Here is a 22,981-nt window from a genome sequence, read left to right as displayed (position 1 = left end):
TTTTCAATATACAGATCTTTCAACTCTTTGGTTAAATTTATTCCTAGGTATTTTAGCTGCAATTGTAAATGTGATTGTTTTCTTAGTTTTTCTTTCTAATAGTTCATTGTTAGTGTATAGAAATGCCACAAATTTCTGTATATTGATTTTGTATCCTGCAACTTTACTGAATGTGTTTATTCTAACAGTTTTTTGGTGGCATCTTTAAGGTTATTTATGTATATAAATGTAGTATGTCATATGTAAATAATAACAGTTTTACTTCTCTTTTAGGGTGTGAAAGCGTCTTTTAATTTTTTCCTTGCATAATTGCTTTGACTAGGACTTCCAATCCCATGTTTAATAGAAGTGGCGAGAATGGGCATTCTGATCATAGAGGAAAAGATTTCAGCTTTTTATGTTGAATATGATATTAGCTGTGGGCTTGTTGTGTATGGCCTTCATATTGAGGTGTGTTCCCTCTATACCCACTTTGTTGAGAGTTTTTTATTTTGAAAGGATGATGAGTTTTGTCAAATCCTCTTTCTACATTTGAGATGAGAATATGATTTTTACCCTTCATTTTGTTAATGTGGTGTATTACATCAGTTAACTTGCTGGTATTGAATCCAAATTTGAAACTGCCTTTTACTGTAAGGCTTACAGTAGAAAATCAGGGCTAAGCTTTACACTGGTTGTAATTCTGGTTCTTATGTTTTCCTTCCTTTCCTTCCGCACCCCACTCCCACTTCCCTTCCTTCTCGGGAAAAGGATTCGGTGAGAGAGAGTAGAAGAGTCACCTTGTAAAAAGCCAAAGATTTATTTTGGAAGTGCATATAAGTGACTCTGGAGAAGTAGGGAAAAAAACGATACATTCATTTCAGTCTGAATAGAAATTTAGTCTGCCATGAGCTTTGAGACTGACTGCAAGAATAAAAATTTAGTGAGAAGAGAAAGCTCATCTGTGACATTGTGAGAGGTGGGTGCTGAAATCTTTGCTCTGAGGGGTCATTTCAGAGAAGCCCAAAATAATGGCATAGATGTCTTGCCATCTGTTTTCTTATACCAATGTGTGCCAACCTTTTGAAAAAAGCTCCTACTTAGGCATTTGCACACACTATTTTGGCCTCTGAAGTGGGCAATGAACACTATATAATAATTATCACAAAATTGGACTTGAACTGTCTTAAAACTTTCTGTGTGTTCATTGACTGATTGATGCTTTGTCCTCTGAGCATCTTCAAAGTATACCAAGCAGAAGAAGTGTTTTTTGAATTTTCTTTCGAGCTCTCCCTATGGCTTCTGGAATGTGAAGGAAGGTGGCAGAGAGGGGAGCGGTTTGTTGTTACTTTCTGGGTCTGTTTTAAATGCTCCCTTGGCAGCATCCCTGCGACCATTTTGCTTTAATGTTTTCATTTCTTCTTTGTTTTTAATCTTTTTGAGACAACAGCTGGATTCTGCTTTTAGTACTTACTCTCGATTCCCTCTCCTGGTGTGAGCCATTCTGATTTTTTTTTAAGGGATGTGGCATCCTACTTTTCCATAGTATTTAATTAAAACTTCGGCTCTTTGGAACTTGTCACAGGCAACTGCTAGAAAACAGAGCCAGGGAATATTTTTTAAGGCATCTGAGACCCTTTTTCCACCTTTGCAGCCTCCCCTACCCAAGAGTTGAGTGTTCACTGACTCTGCTTTTGGTGAAACTTTACAATGCCTGCTCTACCTGAGATTAAACTGTATATATTGATTTGTGACTTATATGAACTTGCCAAAAAGGTATATTTCCTGAGTTCCTGTTCAAAATTTTCTGTGATTTTAATTATCACTAAAATGGTTTAATTTTCTGAATAGCAAACCTACTTCTGACTCTGTTCTCTGAGACTGCCAATTCTGAATTTTATGCTGATGTAATTCATCCCCAAGATATATATGCTTAGGTTACCAAGGGCGTTCAGAGATGAATATCTTGTTTTGTATGGGGAAGGAGGGAGTTAGAAAGGCGAAGGATAAAAATAGCACATTCTCCAGAAAACCAAACAGAATTTGCCCCAAAGCCATTTAGAATGATTGACTTGTCCAGATTTTGAATTTATAGAATGAGCTGTACATTTATGACAATTAAAAAAAAATTAAGCCACTGTTGATCAGATTTCTCATGCTCCCCAAGGTCGTGGTATTCCCTTCTATCATAGCTCTGTTTAGAAAAAATTATAGTGAAATGGAGCCCTTTCTGGGAAATATCCCAGTAGTGAGAAATAGATACCATTAAGACATTTTTTGAATAGCCAAGTTCTAAACTTTTTTTTAAACCCTCCATTTTATGCCAGATTATATGAACTGCTGAACTTCACACAGAATTTAATATACAATAAGACAACAGCCTATTGAAGCTGTCAAGATTTATTAACCTTCCGTCTGAGGTCTTTGATTTGAAATGTCCTTATTGAGGTAGGACAGAATGAAATTGCCCAGGGAATGAAGTGTTTTAGGATTTGTGAGAAAAGTTATCTTAATCAGTTTTTTAATCTTTCTTTTTGAGATAACATAATTTTCAGGATAAATCATTATGACACACTGAATTATAATCTACAAATTAGAATATAATTGTGCAATTTGGGTATCATTCTCTTGCTCACATTTTATATTAGGCTTATTTCTTTGCAGACTTACAGTATTGTGAGTTTTTCATAAACAGCTATTTAAAGCCATTCACATAATCAAAATAATATTTATAGATATTCAGAAAATGATTAATCTTAAAACTGTAGCGAAGCAGAAAACCTAACTGTGTGGGTTTGCCACCTCCCCCAACAAAAATGCAAGTTTTGGTTAAGTTCCCTGAATGAGTGTAGTGAAAATTAGTTTCTTTTGGAACGATCATACAATTGAAAGACTAATTTAAATTAGGAGGGCACACTGGGCTTGGCAGAGGGCATTGTGTGAAAGCAAAGCATAATTTTCCTCTAAACAAAGACAAGCTTGTTGGAGAGCATGCTTTATTGCCTGGAAATTCTATATATATGCAAAGTTGCTCATCAATTCACTGTTGGGTTTTATGTGCTTGGTTTCTCCTTTTGTTTGGAAAAATCAAATGCTGAAAAAAGTAGGCGTAGCTCTGCATGCTATAGGCGTCAAGAAACCTACACATGCCAATTCTCTTGGTATGCAGTGTCCCCGTGTGGGGAGCTGCCTGCAGGAGGGATGGTCAGACTGGAGCTTCATGCAGGTAAAATCAGGGTATATGCTTCAGCAGAGCCCACTCAGGATTCCTGGAAAATGACATCTTTGATCCCAGGTGGATATAGTGGGTAAGTTAGGGTCACATCCTGTAGACCATTTAGGGTTTTCTTTCTTTTAAGCAGCATTATTGTGATGCAATACACAGACCATACCATTTGTCCACTTACAGTGTATGATTCAATAGATTTTAGGATGTTGTAGTACCATTACCACAGTCAATTTTAGAACATTTTTGTCACCCCCAAAAAGACAAACTACACCACGGTATTCTCTGCAGACTCAGCTTTGGGTAAACTAGTGAAATGAAGGTGGACATTCTCTAGGATGCTTTTAAATAGAAATTCTCATCTTTGGAGTTGCCTTCTCCAGTTTGTATCTTAGCTTCATGGCATAGCAACTGTATTTAATACTCAGAAATAGCATCTGCATGACACTTTAGAGTGTGCAGAGAACTCTCTCATCAACTGCAGCTGAGAAGCATAAATGGCAGGGTGACAAGTTTGGGGCTGAGATGTTCGGAGGAACCATGTTATTTGGCAGCATCAGAGGGGTGAGCCTGTAGCCTGGAAGCCAGGCATTGGAGCAACCTGAGTCCAACTGTGTGGAGTCTGGTTTGGGATGGGGACAGCAGGAGAACCAGTGGCCGGAAGTGGATCCAAGCTGAGAATAGGGATGTGGGTACCAAGAGGATTTCCATATAGGAGATTGGGGGTTTAGAGGTCAAACATCAGGATGGAAGATTGTCAAAACAAGATCATGACAAAGATCTGAAAGGGAGGTGGAGATCACCATAGATAAGCAGATGAGAAGGAGGGCCACACTTGAGAAGGGAGGAGATGGTGTCAGCGTAGGAAAACCAGGAAGTCCAGCATGGTTGCCGAGTCGTGTACCCTCTGAGTGCACCCCACCAGCCACCCAGCATCCCCCCTCACACTCCATATCACTTGGCTCTGAGTGACTCTATTGGTGCTTTCTTCTCTCCACCCTGCCCGACAACTCCATACCTTTCTCTAGGCCTCCATTGCTCTGTGGGCCCATTTGGACAGGCCCCTTCTAGTCAGCATTTTCTTTTAGATTAATTTCCTTTTCTTTGACCAGGTCCCTACACCCATGTGTGCAATGAAGAGGCACTCGGGCAGGAGTCCCAGCTCTTTGGGATGTAGACAGGCTAGACTGACCCATCTCTGTTTGGAGGAAAGAGCAGAGATGAACCAGAATGTTATCATTTGGTCGGGGGTTGAGGGTGGGCAGAGAAGGTTCAGATAAGACTCTTTACAGGTCCTGGGGTCCAGATTCAGGGTCCCTCACTTGGCTACCCTCTTCATGGACTGTCCCCACATCTTTCCTTAAAGGTGCCATTTTCAGCTTGACATTTTCACTACAGGAAGAAGAATCCTTTTTTGTCCACATCAGCTGTGTGCTGTGTGGAAAAGTAGTTGGCAATATCTCCTCTCCCAGTGAGGCTTATAAGGAATATTTAATAAGGTGCCCCACCACCCCCTGAAGTTTTCTTTCCAAATCGTTCTAAATCTCTGATGCAATGTGCTTTAATTTTTTTCCTCCCAGCCTAAATATACCTCAGTGTATTCAATGAAGGTAGTGTGAAAGTATTAGTTACTCAGTCATGTCCGACTCTTTGTGGCCCCATGGACTGTAGCCCACCAGGCTCCTCTGTCCATGGAATTCTCCAGGCAAGAATACTGGAGTGGATTGCCATGCTCCCCTCCGGGGGATCTTACTGACCCAGGGATCGAACCCAGGTCTCCCGCATTGCAGGCGGATTCTTTACTTATCTGAGCCACCAGAGAAACCCCATGTAGATTGGGGCAAAATATGATATTTTTAAATCATCAAGAATTTTATTTAAACCTGTAATAAAATCAAGAATACTCACATGTAACGTGTTGGGAAACACAAACTCATGTTTTATACTTTAGGTTTTCGTAAGCATGCTTGTGTCATTGTTTAGATTTTATGTTGGTTGGTGGAAAGGTGGTTTCTTTCCTTGTAGTGCTCCAGAGAGAATTTATAGGAAAGCCCAATGTAGCTGTTTTCTGAGAGTTGACATTTGAGGTTGAGTTTCTAGATTGCAGCAGGAATCAGCCTGTGTCTGTGTGTGCTCAGAGGTTGCTCTGTGTAGGATGGTTGGACTCAGCTCTGCCTGCACTGGAGATGGAACATCTGGCGTCCTCAGGCCTCAGGACAGCCCAGTGTGGAGAATACAAGGGAAACAGAAGGCACTTCCCGGAAAACCTGGGTACAGAAGCTGTAAGGCTGACCCCTGAGGGCTGTGGCCAGCAATCAAAATGATTACTCGAAGAGCCCAGAAAAGTCCCCCTTGATCCAGGATGGCATTGTAACCAAGAGGGTCCTCTGGTCTGGTGGCTGGGGCCTGGAGAAAAGGTTTGTCAGCAGAGGAAGAACAAACAAAAACTGGACCAGGTGATTGCACTGCAGTTTGGGGTCATCTGTCCAGGTTGGGCAGTATTCAAGCCTAGAATTAGAGATACAGGGGACAAGAAATACATTCCAGGGAAGGGACAGACAAGGACAAGCGGGCTATGGACTTCACTGAGTCAGACTTGAGTCCCAGCAAAGAAATGGATACATACGAAGTCAGGGTCAAAGCCCAGCAATGGGACCAGGCACGCCGGCTGGAATTTGGGGAAGGCTGTGACTCTGTCGCCCTTTCCACCCCCGCACCCCACATGCTAGATACCTAGACACCCAGGGACCGCTCTGGATCTTCCTGGCTGGTAGGGAAAGAGCTTCTACTTCGGTAACCATCACGGGAGAGGCAGAGGCTGCTGGACCTACAAATTGGGGGCGGAACCTGTAATTGAGCTGAGTTGGGGAAGGCTGAATAAATGCCCAAGTGTGTCTGCTCAGTCGTGTCCGACTCTGTGGCCCCAGGGACTGTAGCCCGCCAGATTCCTCTGTCCATGGCATTCTCCAGACAAGAACAGTGGAGTGGGTAGCCGTTCCCTGCTCCAGGGGATCTTCTAGACCCGGGGATCCAACCCAAGTCTCCCGCATTGCAGGCAGATTCTTTACCATCTGAGTCACCAGGGAAGCCCCCAAATGTCCTGAGAGTAATCATTTATAGTTTCAACTCTGATTTCTTGTCATTTCTTGGAAACTTTTAATTTTATTATTGTTTTAAATATACTCAGAATAATATGAAGTATTCCTCTAAGCCTTTTGTTTCAATTCTGCCAATTATCTACATTTTGCCCCATTTACTTTATCATTCTTTGTCTCTTTTTAATTTTTTTTTTCTGAATCATTTGTAAGTTGAGACATTGTACTCCTTTATTCCTAAATATTAAATATTTCAGGGTATGTTCCAATAGAACTAGGACATTTTCTTATATAACCTATAACACTGTTATCAAAATCAGTAAATCTGGTTCCTTTTAACACTAATAATATTCAGCCACCATCCATAATGTTTTATAATTTCTGTTCTTTTATTTTAAACTGTCAGAGATTGAAATTTAATTAAATTTCTTTTTTTCTTCTGACAGTCTTGGGGGAGAGAGCACAGGCAATGTTTTTTCTTCAAATGTATGACATGGGAAGCCTTTGCCAAGTTTATAAAAAAATGCAGTTGGCAGTCGATGGAGTTACAACATAATGATACCAATTAGATAAAGCCATCAGAAAGATCAAAGACATTTTCTGAGTGATATGCTTGCATATTTCTTGGCCTTGGAATTAAATTTTTACAGTTCTATCTCATTTTCAAGAATACAACTGAAATCACCACTTGCTAAGATCTGTGTATATGATCTTTATCTTTTTGCCTTAAACTCAGAGAAGATCTGTTGCCAATGCAGACTCAATATATTTTCCAGATTTCCCCCAATTGGCCTAAATGGGAGTGTAGCCCAAAAACTGAGGTGTCTAAAAAGAAAGTAATAGTAAAATATGTTCTGATAGCAAGAGCTATCCAAAATATATTATTGGAGAGGCAAAAAAAGGACAAACCATAATGTACCATATGATCCACAGAAGAAATGAGTGTCGGCAGTGGTTAACTCAGCAGTAGTGGGATAGGTCAGTAGGTGGAGGGGAGTGAAAGGGGAGAATTGTTTTTTTCATTTTACAAACCATGTAGTTTAAATTTTTTAGCACGTGCTTTTATAAATGTTATAGTAATAACAATTTTTATACTAGAGAGGAAGAGTGGGAGATAGAGATGGTAGTTGGAACAAAATCAAAAGGCAAACTTATTTTAAAATGTGGCTTAGAAAGCAACAGCAATAGGCAGAATTATGAAAAAATAAGTTGGATATATAAAATGAATCATTTTCTACCATCATCTATTTATATATGGCTGCCAGTTTTTTCTAGCTAGATTCATACATGGGTCTCTTAAAACTAAATTTTCACTAACGAGTACATTTTGGTGCTAATTCTGGTAGAGCAGACCGGCTGCTCTATCCCACTGTACGTTCTTTTAAATAACAAAATTGATTAGTATTTAGGGATTTTTGATGAGTTGAGTTTAGGTCTTGTTTTATCAGCATCAACTGATCTTCATGCTTCTCCTGTCCCTTCTTTAAAAGCAAAAAGTTCAGGATGATCGAACGTGGAGAGATGACAGGAACAAGGAACCACTCAAGGGATTCAAGGGGTACAGTATTCCATAATAGACAGAAGCTTCCAGAACCACACAGGGCTGTACTGCCATGATTCCCCAGATACAGGCAGTGTGTGTTGGATTGACAAGGATGTCTCAAGGTTGTTTACCACAGCTTGGAGCAGAATAGAAGTGGTGCCCATGAAGGGAGACAGAGAAAATAAGGCACCATGTGTGTGAGCAGAACGCTGCAGGAGTGAGGAGTGAGCTCAAGTACAAAGGCTCCAAAGGTCTAGCATATTTGAAGCTGAGAAGTGGCCGACTCCAGGCTGTGGAGCTCCGTCAATATCCGAAAGAGGAAAAAGGCACTGCTGTTGTCCATTCATGAATGCGGCAAAAGCTGGAATCTTGTATGCCCCCTGGGCTTTCAGGGTAGGATTGGGATTAAGGAGATAGGACAGCTGGGAAGCTGGTGGATGCTTCTAGAGGAAATAAGCACAGAAATGCATAGTACCTGTGACCCAGTGGTTTCAAGTTTAGAGGGACAAAGTCAAAAACTAAAGAAGTGCCTCTCAATTGGGAAGTTCAGGTATCTGTTTGGGCCAGCAAAAGTCCTCCTACCCCACTGTCTTAGTCTGTTCAGACTGCTATAGCAAAATAGCATAGACGGGGTGGCTTTTAAACAACAGAAAATTATTCTTCCCAGTTGTGGAGGCTGGCAGTCTGAGGGCAGGGTGCCAGCCCTCTACTGAGGGCCCTCTCTCAGGATGCATACTCCTTGTGTCCTCATCTGGCAGGAGGGGCTAGGGAGCTCTTGGAAGAGCACCGATCCTTCATCTCACACTTAAACCCTCCCACAGGTCCTACCTCCTAACACCAATTACATTGGGTGTTAGAATTTCAACATATGAATTTGAGGGGACGCATCCAGACCCCATAGCACCTCCTGAATCACTCCCCACCATCCGCCTCCTGCTCTGCCTGCTGCCCTTTATAAAGTACATTGTAGAGCAAGAAAGCAAAACCAAAATGTTGGTAGCTTCTTCTGTGTTCTTATGACAGTCTCAGGCTATGACTTTCTGTGAAATGATCCTTTATTTTAGGTTTTTAAATGACTGGTGCATCCTAATTCTGTGTCAACGTTTAAACACTTACCTGAAATTTGCTTGTTCCCATGATATATTTTACAATATTCTTGTTAGTTTCATATGCACTGGGCTTGATCATTTTAATTGAGAATGACTATATATCCATCACTTTGAAGACAAGTATGGTTAAATAAAATGTCAATCAGTTGGTTTTTCTATAAACAAGGACGCAGCAGCTATGTAGGGACAGTGCTCATAATCTCATTTATACATTAGACGGACTGTGGTAAGTTCAGGCTTAGCAAAAAGAGAGGTGAGGAGGATTTCCTGTGTGGTAACAGCTACAGAGCCATTAATTTTATGACGAAATTAAGTAGCATTGACGTACTGTGTGTGTCTTCCTCTCAATTTGAATGTTTCTAATAGAAGCTCATGGCTAACTCAGGCAAAGTTGAGTGGCTGACTGAATCGCATGGCTAACTAAATCATACTCAAAGATGCAGGGTGTGCACCAACTTAAAATTATTAATATAATCATTCCAGTGAGCCCCCTGAAATCCCCCAACCTTTTAGTCATATTGAAAGTGCACATGTGTTGAGTGTGCTTCAGCAAGAAATCTGAGTCTTTATTATAGTAAGTCTAAGTGGTTGGAGATTGTGTGGCCTTGAGGAACAAAGGGTCTTTACCACCCTCTGTCCACGTTCCTTTCTCTTCCTTCTCCCCCAGACTCAGGCCCCTTTGAGGGGCCACATCCAGGCCTGTCCTCCCCTTAAGGGCTTAATGCCTTTCTTGTTTTCCTATCAAAACCGTTCTCCACACAGCAGCTAGAATGATCTTTTAAAAACACTTATCTGTCCTTATCACTTCTCCACTTAAACCACTTCCAGTTGTACTGAGATAATGTTCCAAACCTCCATCATGGCCCCCAAGCCTCGCTGTTTGGCCTGAGCACTGCTCTGTCCATAGTGACTTCCCCTCTCTTGCCAGACACACTTCTTTGTCTCTACACCACCCCTGTTCCCTCTACCAGGAAGCCCCCCTGGGTCTTACCTCCAAGCCTCCTCAGTCTCATATTCCATGTCCTTGCCCTGAGCCCCATGTCTGAACTTGCCCCACGCTCCACCACCCAGCCACATTTTCAGTGTACATTTTTCCTTCTAGCTCCTGCACTGAGACGCCTGTATGATCAGATGAGAATGGCTGTCCCCTCACTAGATGCAAAGCCCATGAGGACCCCACTATGAGAACCCCACTGTGCCTCTCATCCCCTTGATTGACTAAGTGAATGCATTTTTCCCTTCCTTTCCTTCAGGGCTAATCTGACTTCATCTCTGTGATTGAGCGAGGGCTGCCTAACTATATTCTTTGCAACCCTGATCTCACCTGAGAGTATTTGAGGGTCCCTCCACCTTTTGGTTGGGATCTCTGCACCTTCACAGGCCAGTATACGGAGAGAGAATTTCAAACAGATTTTGGAGGGAGACTGTATTTGCTCACTTGCAGTATCATCTTACTCAGGCTTTACTCTAGGATTCCTAAGTGATTCAGGTTTGGAAAACGTCCTCCATTAGAGCTATTGTTGTCATTATCACCCTCCAAACTATAGCTCTTGCAGGTTGCTCATGAATTTAAAATGGCCATGAGTTGGCCAGCAGAATTTTGCCTCCATTTAGAAATAGCTCTAGTAGAGCCAAAGGATGAATTAAACATCACTGAAGAAGAGGTGATGAAAGTTCTTTGTGCCCTGTGAGGTCAATGCTATATCAAGAAACAAGGAAACAAAAGATGTTGGCATAAGAGGTGAACTGGTCCAGCCAGTGACCTGCTGTGAGAGAAGCAGTCCATACGGCTCTAAAAGGGTAAACAGGAAAATTCTCCTGGGAGATTTCCCTTTACAACTGCTTTGTGTTTCTCCCCTCTCATCTATGCTTCACACATTTAAAAATTCTCCAGATCTCTGGGATTTTAGAGCAATGTGCAATGTCCATTTCCCCACCATACCTTACATAGCATATGGAAGGTGTAAAGAAATAACTATTGCCAAGAAACAGACAAAAAGCGGGGAGCCTAAATTTTATATCCCTGTCCTAAGTTATTCTACCGCATACTCAGGATATTTTCAGAGAAAGTCCAGGTGACTTGTCATTACATTTCATGAACTCGGCTTTAATACTTTGGGGGAACCTAGTACAGATGTGATGAATGGTACATGACGGCAGGACATAGCCCCACACCACCGATGCAGGCCCCTCTATTCTTCCCCAACCCTGGACACTGCCCACCATGGGCTGTCATGAGTGTGTCCCTGTTCTGGGCACATGTGCACCCCTCCTACCCGCAGGTGTTTACAGCAAGGCCTGTCCATAGTCCTCATGACTTTCTGTTTGTCATGTATTTCTAGTGCTGATATCCCAACCTAAGGATGGTATTTATGCTTTTCCTACAACTTGATGATCTCCTAGGTAGATGGAGCTGGCGGCGAAAGGGAACAGTTGCTGGGATGGCCTGTATTGGAAGCCAAGGTCCCTGCCTGGCTGCTGGGAATGTGGTGAAAGTGGCACGCCAGCAGCCTAGATGCCTTGGCAGTGGGCAGTAGCTCGGAGAACATCTAGGAAAGGCCTCAGTGTGTTAGGAAGGTCTCGACCTCCAGGGTGGGGAGTTCTGCCCTACAGGGACCCCTTCTTCTCTTGTCACAGAGGATTCAGCCAAGGTTCAAGCTGCCCACCTTCCTTTATTCTCTGTGAGTCCTGTTTGGCAAATTTTTTTTTTTTAAGAATTTTTTTTTTATATGAACCAGATTTAAAGGCTTTATAGAATTTGTGACAATATTGCTTTTGTTTTATGTTTTTGGTTTTTTTGGCCACGAGGCCTGTAGGATCTTAACTCCCTGACCTGGGTTGCAACCTGCACCTCCTGCATTGGAAGGTGAAGTCTTAACCACTGATCTCCAGGGAGGTCCCCTGCTTGGCAAATTGAGACTAGCCTTTAGAATGTGACATATCTCTACTATGCTTCCTTCTCCAGAACATGCCGCCCAACTTCTGTATCTGGCTGCTGGGCTACAGCTGGGCCATGTGGAGCCACTGTGTAGAGACGTGTTCCCTGCTCTGGGAGGGAGCGGCCAGGCTGGGGCTCCAGACTCTGGAGCAGAGTTGGGTTACCCCCAGCCTCCCTTGGCCTGGTGGCTGCTCTGACAGCCTTCCAGCCAGCGTTGCTCAGTGGCCTTGACGGGGCAGTGAGGGAGCTGAGAGATGGACCAGGTTTTAACTTTCCTAAGACTGTCATACTTTGTCTTTTCTCAGTTTTCTCAGAAAACGTTAAGATAGCCAGTGGCACGTCTCTCCCCTCCATCTAGGACAGGCTTCTGGCCTCTCCAGCCTGAGGACTTCTTCCATGCACTGACTTTGCCTTATAAACTGGCCAATTGTAATTTAGAGAATTTTTTTTTAAGATTTTGTAAACCGAAACCAGTTCTGATGGCTACAAAGTTTTACTGATTTTTGTTCAGTTATTTCTGGGTTTACTCTCTTGTGCTCTTCCTTTCTCCTTGGACTGTTTTACCATATGGGTATGAAAATAGGCAGTACATTATAAAATGACTTAAGAACATCTACTCTTTAAGATGTTATTTTTACAACTCCTTTTAGTAGACAGGTCAGTGGATGTATTGTGGGTCTTTATGTTGTGTGTGTATCAGCAGTCTCAGTAATAAGAAGTCACCTAAGACAGTATTTTTCCCTAAAGCTGGAGACTCTGCCTGGGATATATCGTCAAATAAATTGGGATTTGTTTGATCAATTCTTGATTGTTGATTGTTTCTTCTCCTCCTCCTCATTATTATATTTTTATTATCATCAGCAATCATTTATTAAGTCCCTAATAAATGCTGGGCACTTCTTTGGAGTTTATTTCTCATCCTTCCAGTGGCCCTGAAAGATAGGTGATGTTATCCCAAGTTCCTTACCCAGGAAACTGAGGTAACTTACTTAAGTTCACGTAGGTAGCATGTGGCAGAATCAGAATTGACTCCGTTCTTATGTGATTCCAGCATCTGCACGCTTTCCATTACATTAGAGGCGCTTGGGTTTTTCCACTGAAGTTCTCTGAATGCAGAGGAAATCAATACATAATGCCCGGGGTCTAGACCCTTTGTAGCTAGAAGCAGCCAGCAGCAAGCTCAAATTTCTTTGAAGTTGCATGCTTTAATCTTTAAAATGTATGCAAATTTAGTTTTCTGCTCCATAATATAAAAGTAGTCCTTTCAACTACTTGACATAGAATAAAATTTAAGCTCTAAGAAGAGCTTCTGTTAACCCCTGTCACATCCCCTCTTGTCCTGCTGGGTGCTACACTGGGGGTCTGTACACCTCACTTGGAAAAGGTCAGCATTGCACTATGATGCATCTTAGTTAAATTCTTAGTTCTTCCGGTTCTGTTGGTAACTTGTCATTTGGCCAGTCTACAACCATAGATGTCTAACAGAGAATAGAATCCCTTTTTTTTTTTTTTCCTTTTTTTAAAATTTGGAGAATAGTTGATTTACAATGTTGTATTAGTTTGTGCTGTGCAGAAAAGTGAATCCATTGTATGTTTACATATATCCACTCTTTTTTAGATTCTTATCCCATATAGGCCATTACAGAGTATTGAGTAGCATTTCCTATCCTCTACAGTGAGTCCTTATTAGTGATCTATTTTATATATAGTGGTACGTATGTGTCAGTCCCAAATCTCCCAATTTATTCCTCTCCCCCCAACACTTCATAGGCAAATCCTAATTTGGTCTTTGTTGATTTCTTCATAGAAGAAGAAATGCCTTCTCTGAACGGCATCTTTCTGACTAGGAGTTTAAAGATTATTTAATCTTATGGTTTGCAGACTTTAACTTTACAGAAGCAAAAGTCATCTTTCAAATGAAATAACTCTTGGAACTCTAAGTTCTATATCAGCTAAAAGTGAAGACACTCAAGTTGCCATAGGAGCTGAAGGCTCCGCTTACATGCTGCCTTGCCTGAGGGTCCTCCAGGAGCTCAGGGTTCTGCAGAAGTAGGTTTTAAGCCCCATTTCACCTAGGCTTCACCCTCCACCGCTGGCAGTCACCAGTCTAGTCTCTGTATCTATGAGTTTGCATTTTTTATATTCATATATTTTGGATATTAACCCCTTATCAGATATATCATTTGTAAACATTTTCTGCCATTTAATAGCTTGCCTTTTCATTTTTTGGTTATTTCCTTTGCCGTGCAAATACTTTGCAGTTTGATGTAGTCCCACTTACTGACTTTTGCTTTGGTTGCCTTTGCATTTGGTGTTAAATCCAAAAAAAACGCTGCCAAGACCAATGTCAAGGAGCCTACAGCCTATGATTTCTCCCAGGAGTTTTATGGTTTCAGGTCTTGTGTTTGAGACTTCCATCCACTTTGAATTAACTTTTGTGGAAGATTGTGGTCCAGCTTCATTCTTTTGCAAGTGGCTGTCCAGTTTGCCCAATACCATTTATTGAGGAGTCTGTCCTTTCCCCACTGTATATTCTTGGCTCCTTTGTTGTAAATTAAGTGGCCATGTATGTATGCCTGGGTTTATTTTTGGGCACTCTTTTCTGTTCCATTCATCTATGTATCTAATAAGTTATTTATAAGTTCAATTCAGCAATGACATATATAAAGCAATTAGACATTTGAACCTGACTGGATATTATGGAGATGTTACATTTCTTAGTTGAAATAGTGGTGTTATGGTTTTGTTTTGGGGGAAAAAAGAATCCTTATCTTTTAGAGATTCCTATTGAAATATATGTGGATTACATGATATGGTATCTGGAATTGCTTCAAAATAACTCTGGAAGGGGCAAGTGGATAGGATTGTAGTTGAAATAACATTAGTCATGAGTTAACAGTTATTCAGGCTGTATGTTAAGTATGTGGTGTGAGATTCTATTTTTATATATGTATGAAAATTTCCATTCACATTCCAAAAGTCAACAGATATATATTAATTTTCTATTATGTGTAAGACAGAGTACCCTGTGCTGTTGTAGGAGATTGAGGCTTTATAAGTGCAAAGGGCCTTGTCTGCCCATTCTCTGCAGTGAGCCCGGTGTCTAGGGCACAGTGAGGACACAGTAGGTGCTCAGCGCGTCTACACGCTGAAACTCAGCCCGCACTCGAGGCTCCCTGGACGGCTGCTCTGTTTTCCCTCCCCAGGAGTGACAGCTCTGGTAACACGCTCCATGAGCAAACCCTAGACCCCATGCTATGGAGCTGAAGGAAGGCAGAGTCCTGTTCATTTGGCAATCAGGAAGGTGCTTCTGTGGAGTTCATGGAAATTGATTTCAAGGTACCCAAGACAAATGCATTTGCTGCATCCAAAACAATATTTCTAAGCAAAGCAAAATTGCTCCTTTAATTTAACATGAATTATTTCTTTCAGGAGCCTGTTAATGGAGTTGCTAACAGTGAGAGGAATACCTCAAAAGATTCTGGGGGGTCATAGAACCTTCTTAGAATATAACCTAGCCCCCATCTGCTCTCTCTGAGCCTGTTTTTTCAGAGTCCAGCATAATATTATGCCCAGAAATGTGCTTTGCTCTGTGCTTTCTCATGAGGAAGAAGAGTAGATGGTATCATAAGAAAAAGGAAAAGCAGAACGAGGAAATTATCAAAAGGAAATGTCAGGAATTCAGGGTGATGGATTGGTCCCATGGGTATGTTTGAGTGATTAGTTAACTCAGAGGCAGAGAAAAATCATGATTTTGAATGTCTGCATGCAGGTGTTAGTATAGTTGCCTCAGAAGGAGAAGAAAAAAGGATAAAAAAAAAAAAAAAAAAAGCTAGTCACATCTTGACTAGAAGAAGGCTCTTTTGAGAACTCATCAATGTTACATTACAAACACCATTCAAATCTACCAAATGGGCCAGATGGCTGCTCAAATACTGTGTGCTGCCAGCTGCCCATTGCTACAGATGAAGTCTTTTCTGCTGACGTTTGTGTAACCCACAAGCACATTATGAAGTGTTGATTCTTTTGATGCTGTTTAACATTTATGTGCCATCATAATTATAAACCATAAATATACATGACACCATGCAACAAATAAAATTGCCCAGCTTTCATTCTGCAAGGGGAGGAGGCTGTATTTATTACCTGAGAAGAGAGGATGTCTCGCACTCATATTCCATTCTTCGTAAATGTCACTTCTCTCTCACTGGGTGCTTGATCTGCTTGCTGTATGCTCACCAAGCCTTATTCCTTCAAAACAGCACAGACTCCCGGTGCTAATATATATCGCTGAGCCTCAGGTTTTAAAGCACGTCTGGACCAAAAGTCAGAGGGAGAAAATTCAGAAGGATCCAAATAGTTCTAAATGAAGCCAAACTATTCTATTTGACAACATACCACAGGTTCTTTGGAGGTCACATAACGGGCAGGTGTGTGGTGTAAAAGGAAGCTGGCAAATGGTAGTGAATCAGCTTCTTTCACATCAGACACTTCCTAGAGATGCATTTCTTTTTGCTTTGAAAGACGGCCGATTGAGTGCCATTCACCTGTTAGGAAGGTGGCGCTTTCACTTGTATCTGCATCTATAAAAACCAAATGTCTTTTTCCTCCACAAAAACCTGAGCCCATGTTTGGGAGAGTGAGAAGTCAGGCAGGAGGTGGAGGGGAGGGTAAAAGCCCACGCTGTCTGGTTAATCAATCACAAACACTTGAAGGAGTGGGCTACAATAGAACCCCCTCCCGAGGCAGGGGCACTATCAGTCTCATCCGGGAAGACCTCTTTAGAACACAGCATTTTTATTTTAGGCCACAGAGCCCAGACAGCACGCTTCATGGCTCTATAAATACAAGGCTCAGATGCTTACTGACATCCAGCTTTTCTTCTTTTTAACATGTAAACACATGAATGCTCAAAGTGAGTAAATATCTGTGCACTGAGTTTACAATCTTGTCTTTCAGAAATATCGACAGTACATGGCAGGACTTCTGGCTCCTCCTTATGGTGTTATGGAAACGGGCTCTAACAATGACAGTAAGTGAAAAATATGAACACTTGTATCTAAAAATTTGTCATGCAGTATGTGTTTTCATGTGACCAAAAAAATATGTCCAACACCAGCTTGACAGAATAAGTCTCCAGACTCATTTGTGGATAAACAGACCCTCCAGCCCACTCTTGGGTTATTTTAAAAAATTGTTCCTACAGTATAATTATGTGGCCTTAGCTGATAGAGGGAGGTTTGCTCTGGTGCTAGTTGGAACTTCAGCATGCTTTCTCAAAGGACCTTCATCTTAAAGCATGGTTTGGGGGCCCTTTTAAAAATGGGATTCATGAATGGTGTTTTCTCAGTCACATGTAGACACCTGAGTGCCCCACCTCTTGCTTATTTTGATGCTGTTAAAGCAGCATGAATCATTCTTTATTCTTCTTAAATCGTGCTCTCTTCAAATTCCGAGCCTTTTGTAGGAGACTGGTCTCTGGCTGCTCATAAAGGAAGTTTTTCTCTGTGATACTCTTTCCTAATGGGCGCCCACTAGACTCAAAGTAATTTTGTGTCCTGAGTCTATCTGTTCACGCATGTTGGAAACATCTTTTTAGCACTCAGTACTATCCCTGGGAGTTGCTTGTTGAGGCTCTGGGTCCCTTGGCTCTTATCCATGTATGTGTGATAAGGCAGCAAGCCCTGGGGTTTCTGATGCTGTAGCACTTCAACGCTGACACTGATGGATCAAGCAGTGCTTCTACTGCAAGCATCTCAGAGCCAGAGTCACCCTTCATGTCTTCCTGAATACCTCCTTGAATTCCCACTCTCTTGCTCAAACTGATCAGTCTCTACAGGTGACCCTTCTCACTTGATCAGGATCTGAAGTGAGCTCCCTTTCCCTCTGTTTCATGTTCCTGGGCAGCCTGTGCCTTCTCCATCTCAGTCTCTCTTCAGTCCTTGGAAAGGTGGATGTTGGAGGACAGGTCTTTCTTTCCTTTCATTTCTTCTCCTGTTCCTGATTTTTCTCTTCTGGCTGATCTAGGGATGATCAGTAACCAAGTTGGAAATCCCAGTTGTGCTGTTTCCTAGGTGTGTGGCTTCTGGCAAGGCACTTCATGTCTCTGTGCCTCAGTTTCCTTATAGGATTGTTTTGAAGACTGAAAGAAGCACATGCATCAAATGTTTAGAAGGATGCATGCATGTATGCGTGCTCAGTCACTTCCAAGTCTTTGCAACCCCATGGTTTGTATCCTACCAGGCTCCTCTATCCATGGGATTTTCCCAGCAAGAATACAGGAGTGGGTTGCTATTTCCTCCTCCAGGGCATCTTCCCGACCCAGGGATCAAACCCACATCTCCTGTTTCAGCAGGCAGATTTTTAACACTGCCCCACCTGGGAATCTCCATTTAGAAGGGCACTGGGTGTATAATAAGAACCCAAATGATGTGAGCTACTATTTTCTCAACACCAGTGACTCTCTAACCCCTCAAAGTCTGACTTCCAACTTGAACCGTCTAAATTGTCCAGTGCCCAAGCAATAACCAGACTGTCATTACTATTCCCCATTCTCTGTGACTGAGTAAGCGTTTCCACGTTCAGTCTCCATTCTCCCTTGGGTCCCATGCATGCTCCACTGAGTTACCTTGGTTTTCTCATGTCTCTCTGGCCACTTGTATTCTTGTCTCTTTCATGGGTGCTTCTCCCCCTCATCTGGAAATTCAGTCACTACTCGAGTCCAGCCTTGGCTGTTTTTCTTTTTTTTCTCTACACTCTCCCCTCTATGGTTGCATCCCTTCTTGCAACTGGTACAAATCCTTCTTGAAACCAGTACCTCCATTTGAGTCTTACAAAAGGCAGCCTAACTTTCCAAATGACTGCTGGTTTTCTTTCCACCAGGTCGTCCTGCTGGTCTCATGCACTCACAGTGTCGATAATGGAGCACATGGTGATTCCCACAAACCATCCTTCTGCTGAAAGCCTATTTCCATTCATAACCACTGTCCTCCCATACCAGGTGCTAGGCCTCCGCTGTTTGGAGCCCTCCCTTCTCTCACCCCCACCTACTGAGGTTAATCACCGGTCCATCCCTTGCTCCTTCCTCTATAGTGCTCATACTCTTTCCTTTCTCTCCCTGCTGCAGTCCCCTGGCTGAGGGCCTCATCACCCTTGACCTGAGAGCAAAGATGGCTCAGTGGCTATGAATCTTCATTATTTCACCCTTGGTTTACCCTATACCTGACTTACACAGAACTTTTTCAATTTACTTTTTATTATGACAAATTTCAAACATACAGGATGATACAGTTAACACCTGCATTTTCATCACTTTGATTTAATTAATATTAAACTTTAATACTTGAATGTGATCATTATTAACTTGATAGGTATTTTCATACAATCATTTTGCCATATTTTCTTCTTCTAGTCATATATATACATTTCAGCGGACATTTTTGAAAATGTAGGCTTTTCCATGCAAAAACAACACCATTATCACACCCAATTGCTAGTGTGATTTTCCTTAATAACAGCCCCCACTAAATCCAAGTCCAAATTTCCCCAACAGAATGTCTTTGGACTTCAGTCAAGGACCCATGTCATTGTCTCCAGTTTCTATATCTTAAATGTCTTTTAATTTTGAAAAGTCCCTTCCTTTCTTTTTCTTGTTCATATCACTCTGTTGCTCCGAACCTTTAATGATGGTCCACTGCCAGTCATAGAAAGTGAAATTCTAAGACTGTTAATGCCTTAGCCCAACTTTCAGGTTCCTACATGGCCTGAGATCACCTTTTCAATATTATTTCTCTACAGATACCCTAATTTCTATCCACTCCAATATGATGATTTGTACAACTGCATTTGTCTTATTAAACCTCCTAGAAAGTAAGCTTCTGTTACAACCCTGTATCTCCTCATTCTGCAAATCTAGTCTTTTCAAGTGGTTGTTGGATGGGTGGAGGGATAAGTGGCTAGATGGATTCAAGATGAGTTTCTGAGTGCTGACATTGGGATACCCTTACGCTTTCTGAGAGATCTGGGAAGTGATGGCAAACATGTTCATTAATACTCTCTGCTTGAGAGAACAACCCTCTTCATCCCCTTGTTTTCTGTCAAGGCTTTAATGTCCTGATACTATCCCAGTTTGGGGGTCAAAGTTTAATTAGGGTATGTTTCCCAGTAATCTATTCCTTTCTTCCCTCTCCTACTGCTGCCTATTAGGATGGGTGCTTGGTGCTTTTAATGCCAATATTTTAAGTCCTGTGTGGCTCCTTATTAAAAACATTGAGTGAATGAGTGTTAGTTGCTCAGTTCTGTCTGACTCTTTGTGACCCCATGGACTGTAGCCCACCTGTCTCCTCTGTCCATGGAATTCTCCAGGCCAGAATCTGGAGTAGGTAGCTGCTCCCTTCTGCAGGGGAATCTTCCCAACCCAGGGATCGAACCCAGGTCTCCCACCTTGCAGGCAGATTCTTTACCATCTGAGCCAATGTTTGTAAATGAGTGAATGGATGAATGATTAACTTATTTGCTAAGAAGACTGAGACATCCCTGGAAACAGCCATTGCTGTGCTCACATCTGACTTGAAAGTAGCAAGAGTTGGCCGTGCCCAAAATAAAAATTGTGTGCTGGCGGTTTTTATGTGCAACTTGACCCCAAGCTCAGATCCCTGGAATGGTGTGAGGTGGTTTGCCTTGTAAAAATATAACAATTGCAACTTAAGAGTTTGACGTGTTTTTCTAAAATTCTGAGTGTTCTGGTGCTCAAGACAGAGAATTAGTTGCTCTCATGGTGTAAAATAAGCAGGGATGAATTTTTACCTCTAGGAGAGTAAAGGATATGGTAGAAAAGCAAAATAAGCATGAGATTTTGTTGTCTGGCACATAGCCCTGCTCTGATTCATTGATTTATGTTACAGATTTTGGTAGGTGCTGCTATTTTTCCAAGCAGCGTTATATGTACATTTTTATGGAAAGACAAATTCAAAACATCAAATTTTTACTTAGTTTGATTCAGCAAGGGATTTAATTTCCATTTTACAAGCTGATCTTCTAACTCATGTTCTTTCTCTCTTTCCTCTTCTAGGGATTCCTGACAAGGAGAACGTGAGTAACTACTCTCTCTCTCTGCTTAATTTCTAAAAACTGTCATAAGGTAAAAAAAATAATTGTGGTAACCCTATCAACAAAGAGAGCTCTTTATCCATATTCAAAAAAATCATAAATATTTTCTAATCTTATTCTGGCATCTTTGGGTGAGTCACTGTGAAATATGAAGTGGAGAAGGTCAATGGCTTTGACATAGTCATCACATGTCCTTGATATTAACTAGTACGAAGAAAGGTTATCCTAGGGGCAAACATTGCTAAGTGTTTTGTTTCTCCCATGATGCATACATGACAGTAGAACAAATCATTAGTTTAATGGCACATAGAAAATAAACTGTTTTTCCTTAATAGGAATATAAAATATGATATTTGAGCCCAGTTGATTGTATAAATGCACCCAAATACACTAGAGTTAATGTTTCTCTTTGGAAGTTGAAAATGATGAATTATCTAATTAGTTAGGGCAAACAGGTAAGAGACTGGGTGGTTTAGGATAAACCTTTTACCAAGAACCAGTGCCAAGTACTCCTTCTAAGGCTGGTAGTGGTATAGTTGCATTGTCTTTGCATGCAAATAATAATATTAATGATATTAACTAGAATCTAAATTGAGACAGCAATATGGAAGGGTTAATGTGGAGGTGTATAATGATTAATCTGAAGTGGTGCTTGATGGTTCTGCGATGTATCAACTTACTGAGTACCTTGGTTGCTGTACCCGGGGGCAGTGTTACAGAACTATCACCCTTTTCTATTTTTTCCCCTGCTTTTTGTCCTGTGTCTGTGGTAACTTCAGACTATTTCTGTACTCCTTTTCAGAGGTCTGACTCTAGCTTTCTTTAGGTCTTCCTGTTTTCATAATGTTGGTTTTAAAGGGCTGGTGGGGAATTCTGACCCACTGCTGTACCACCACAAACTTGGGTTCAAGACCTAGCAACGTCACTTCAATTGTCACATCAAATCCTCATTGGTTGGGTTCAGCAGAGGACTTCAGTTCCTAGTTGTGGGGCTTTGTGCAAGCCTCTTGACTTCTCTAAATATCCTTGCTTCGTCTTTAAAATATGGATATTGGTTGTGATTATCTTAAGAGGCCATGATGAATATTAAATATGATAATCTGTGGCAAGTTTAGAGATTCATACAGTAGAGCTCAGTAAATGTGAAGACTGTTATAATAATTATTTTATCAAGTCTTATATCATTTACTACCTATTTTTTCTCCTCTGAAAAATATCCTACCCTTTACATCTTATGGCTCTCCTTAACCTTGAAAGACATTTGGTCCTGTTGAAAGCATCCATGGAGACATTTGGTCCATGCCAAAAAGACCTTGTTATTTGTCCTTTCCAAAGTCACTTGTCATGGACCAAATATGCTTATGTGCTTTTTTGGATATAACCAAATTTCAAGGACCTTTTGATGTGGACCAAGTGTCCACAGGACATCTTTGACATAAACAAATGTCTCCTCAGTTCAGTTCAGTGGCTCAGTTGTGTCTGACTCTTTGCGACCCCATGATCGCAGCACGCCAGGCCTCCCTATCCATCACCAACCCCCAGAGTTTACTCAAACTCATGTCCATCGAGTCTGTGATGCCATCCAGCCATCTCATCCTCTGTCATCCTCTTTTCCTCCTGCCCCCAATCCCTCCCAGCATCAGGGTCTTTTCCAATGAGTCAACACTTCGCATGAGATGGCCAAAGTATTGGAGTTTCAGCTTCAGCATCAGTCCTTATAATGAACACCCAGGACTGATCTCCTTCAGGATGGACTGGTTGGATCTCCTTGCAGTCCAAGGGACTCTCAAGAGTCTTCGCCAACACCACAGTTCAAAAGCATCAATTTTTTGGTGCTCAGCTTTCTTCACAGTCCAACTCTCACATCCATACACGACCACTGGAAAAACCATAGCCTTGACCAGATGGACCTTTGTTGGCAAAGTAATGTCTCTGCTTTTTAATATGCTCTCTAGGTTGGTCATAACTTTCCTTCCAAGGAGT

The 22,981-nt window shown here is 41.6% G+C and overlaps 1 protein-coding gene across 5 annotated transcripts in view; it reads left to right on the top strand.

Annotated features, from left to right (window-relative positions):
- The window catches only part of RAPGEF4 (Rap guanine nucleotide exchange factor 4), a 318,295-nt gene that overhangs the window by 153,370 nt on the left and 141,944 nt on the right, over window positions 1-22,981 (top strand). For all 5 annotated transcript variants that reach the window (XM_061135069.1, XM_061135068.1, XM_061135067.1 and 2 more), the window contains 2 exons: window positions 16,850-16,922; window positions 20,961-20,980. In XM_061135069.1, the coding sequence (XP_060991052.1) occupies window positions 16,850-16,922; window positions 20,961-20,980 (93 nt within the window). The remainder of the gene's footprint in view (window positions 1-16,849; window positions 16,923-20,960; window positions 20,981-22,981) is intronic.

This window comes from Dama dama, chromosome 33 (assembly GCF_033118175.1).
Source record: "Dama dama isolate Ldn47 chromosome 33, ASM3311817v1, whole genome shotgun sequence".
NCBI classification, from domain to species: Eukaryota; Metazoa; Chordata; class Mammalia; order Artiodactyla; family Cervidae; genus Dama; species Dama dama.
Note: the sequence above shows the minus strand (reverse complement) of the source record. Positions and strands in the feature narration are given on the sequence as shown.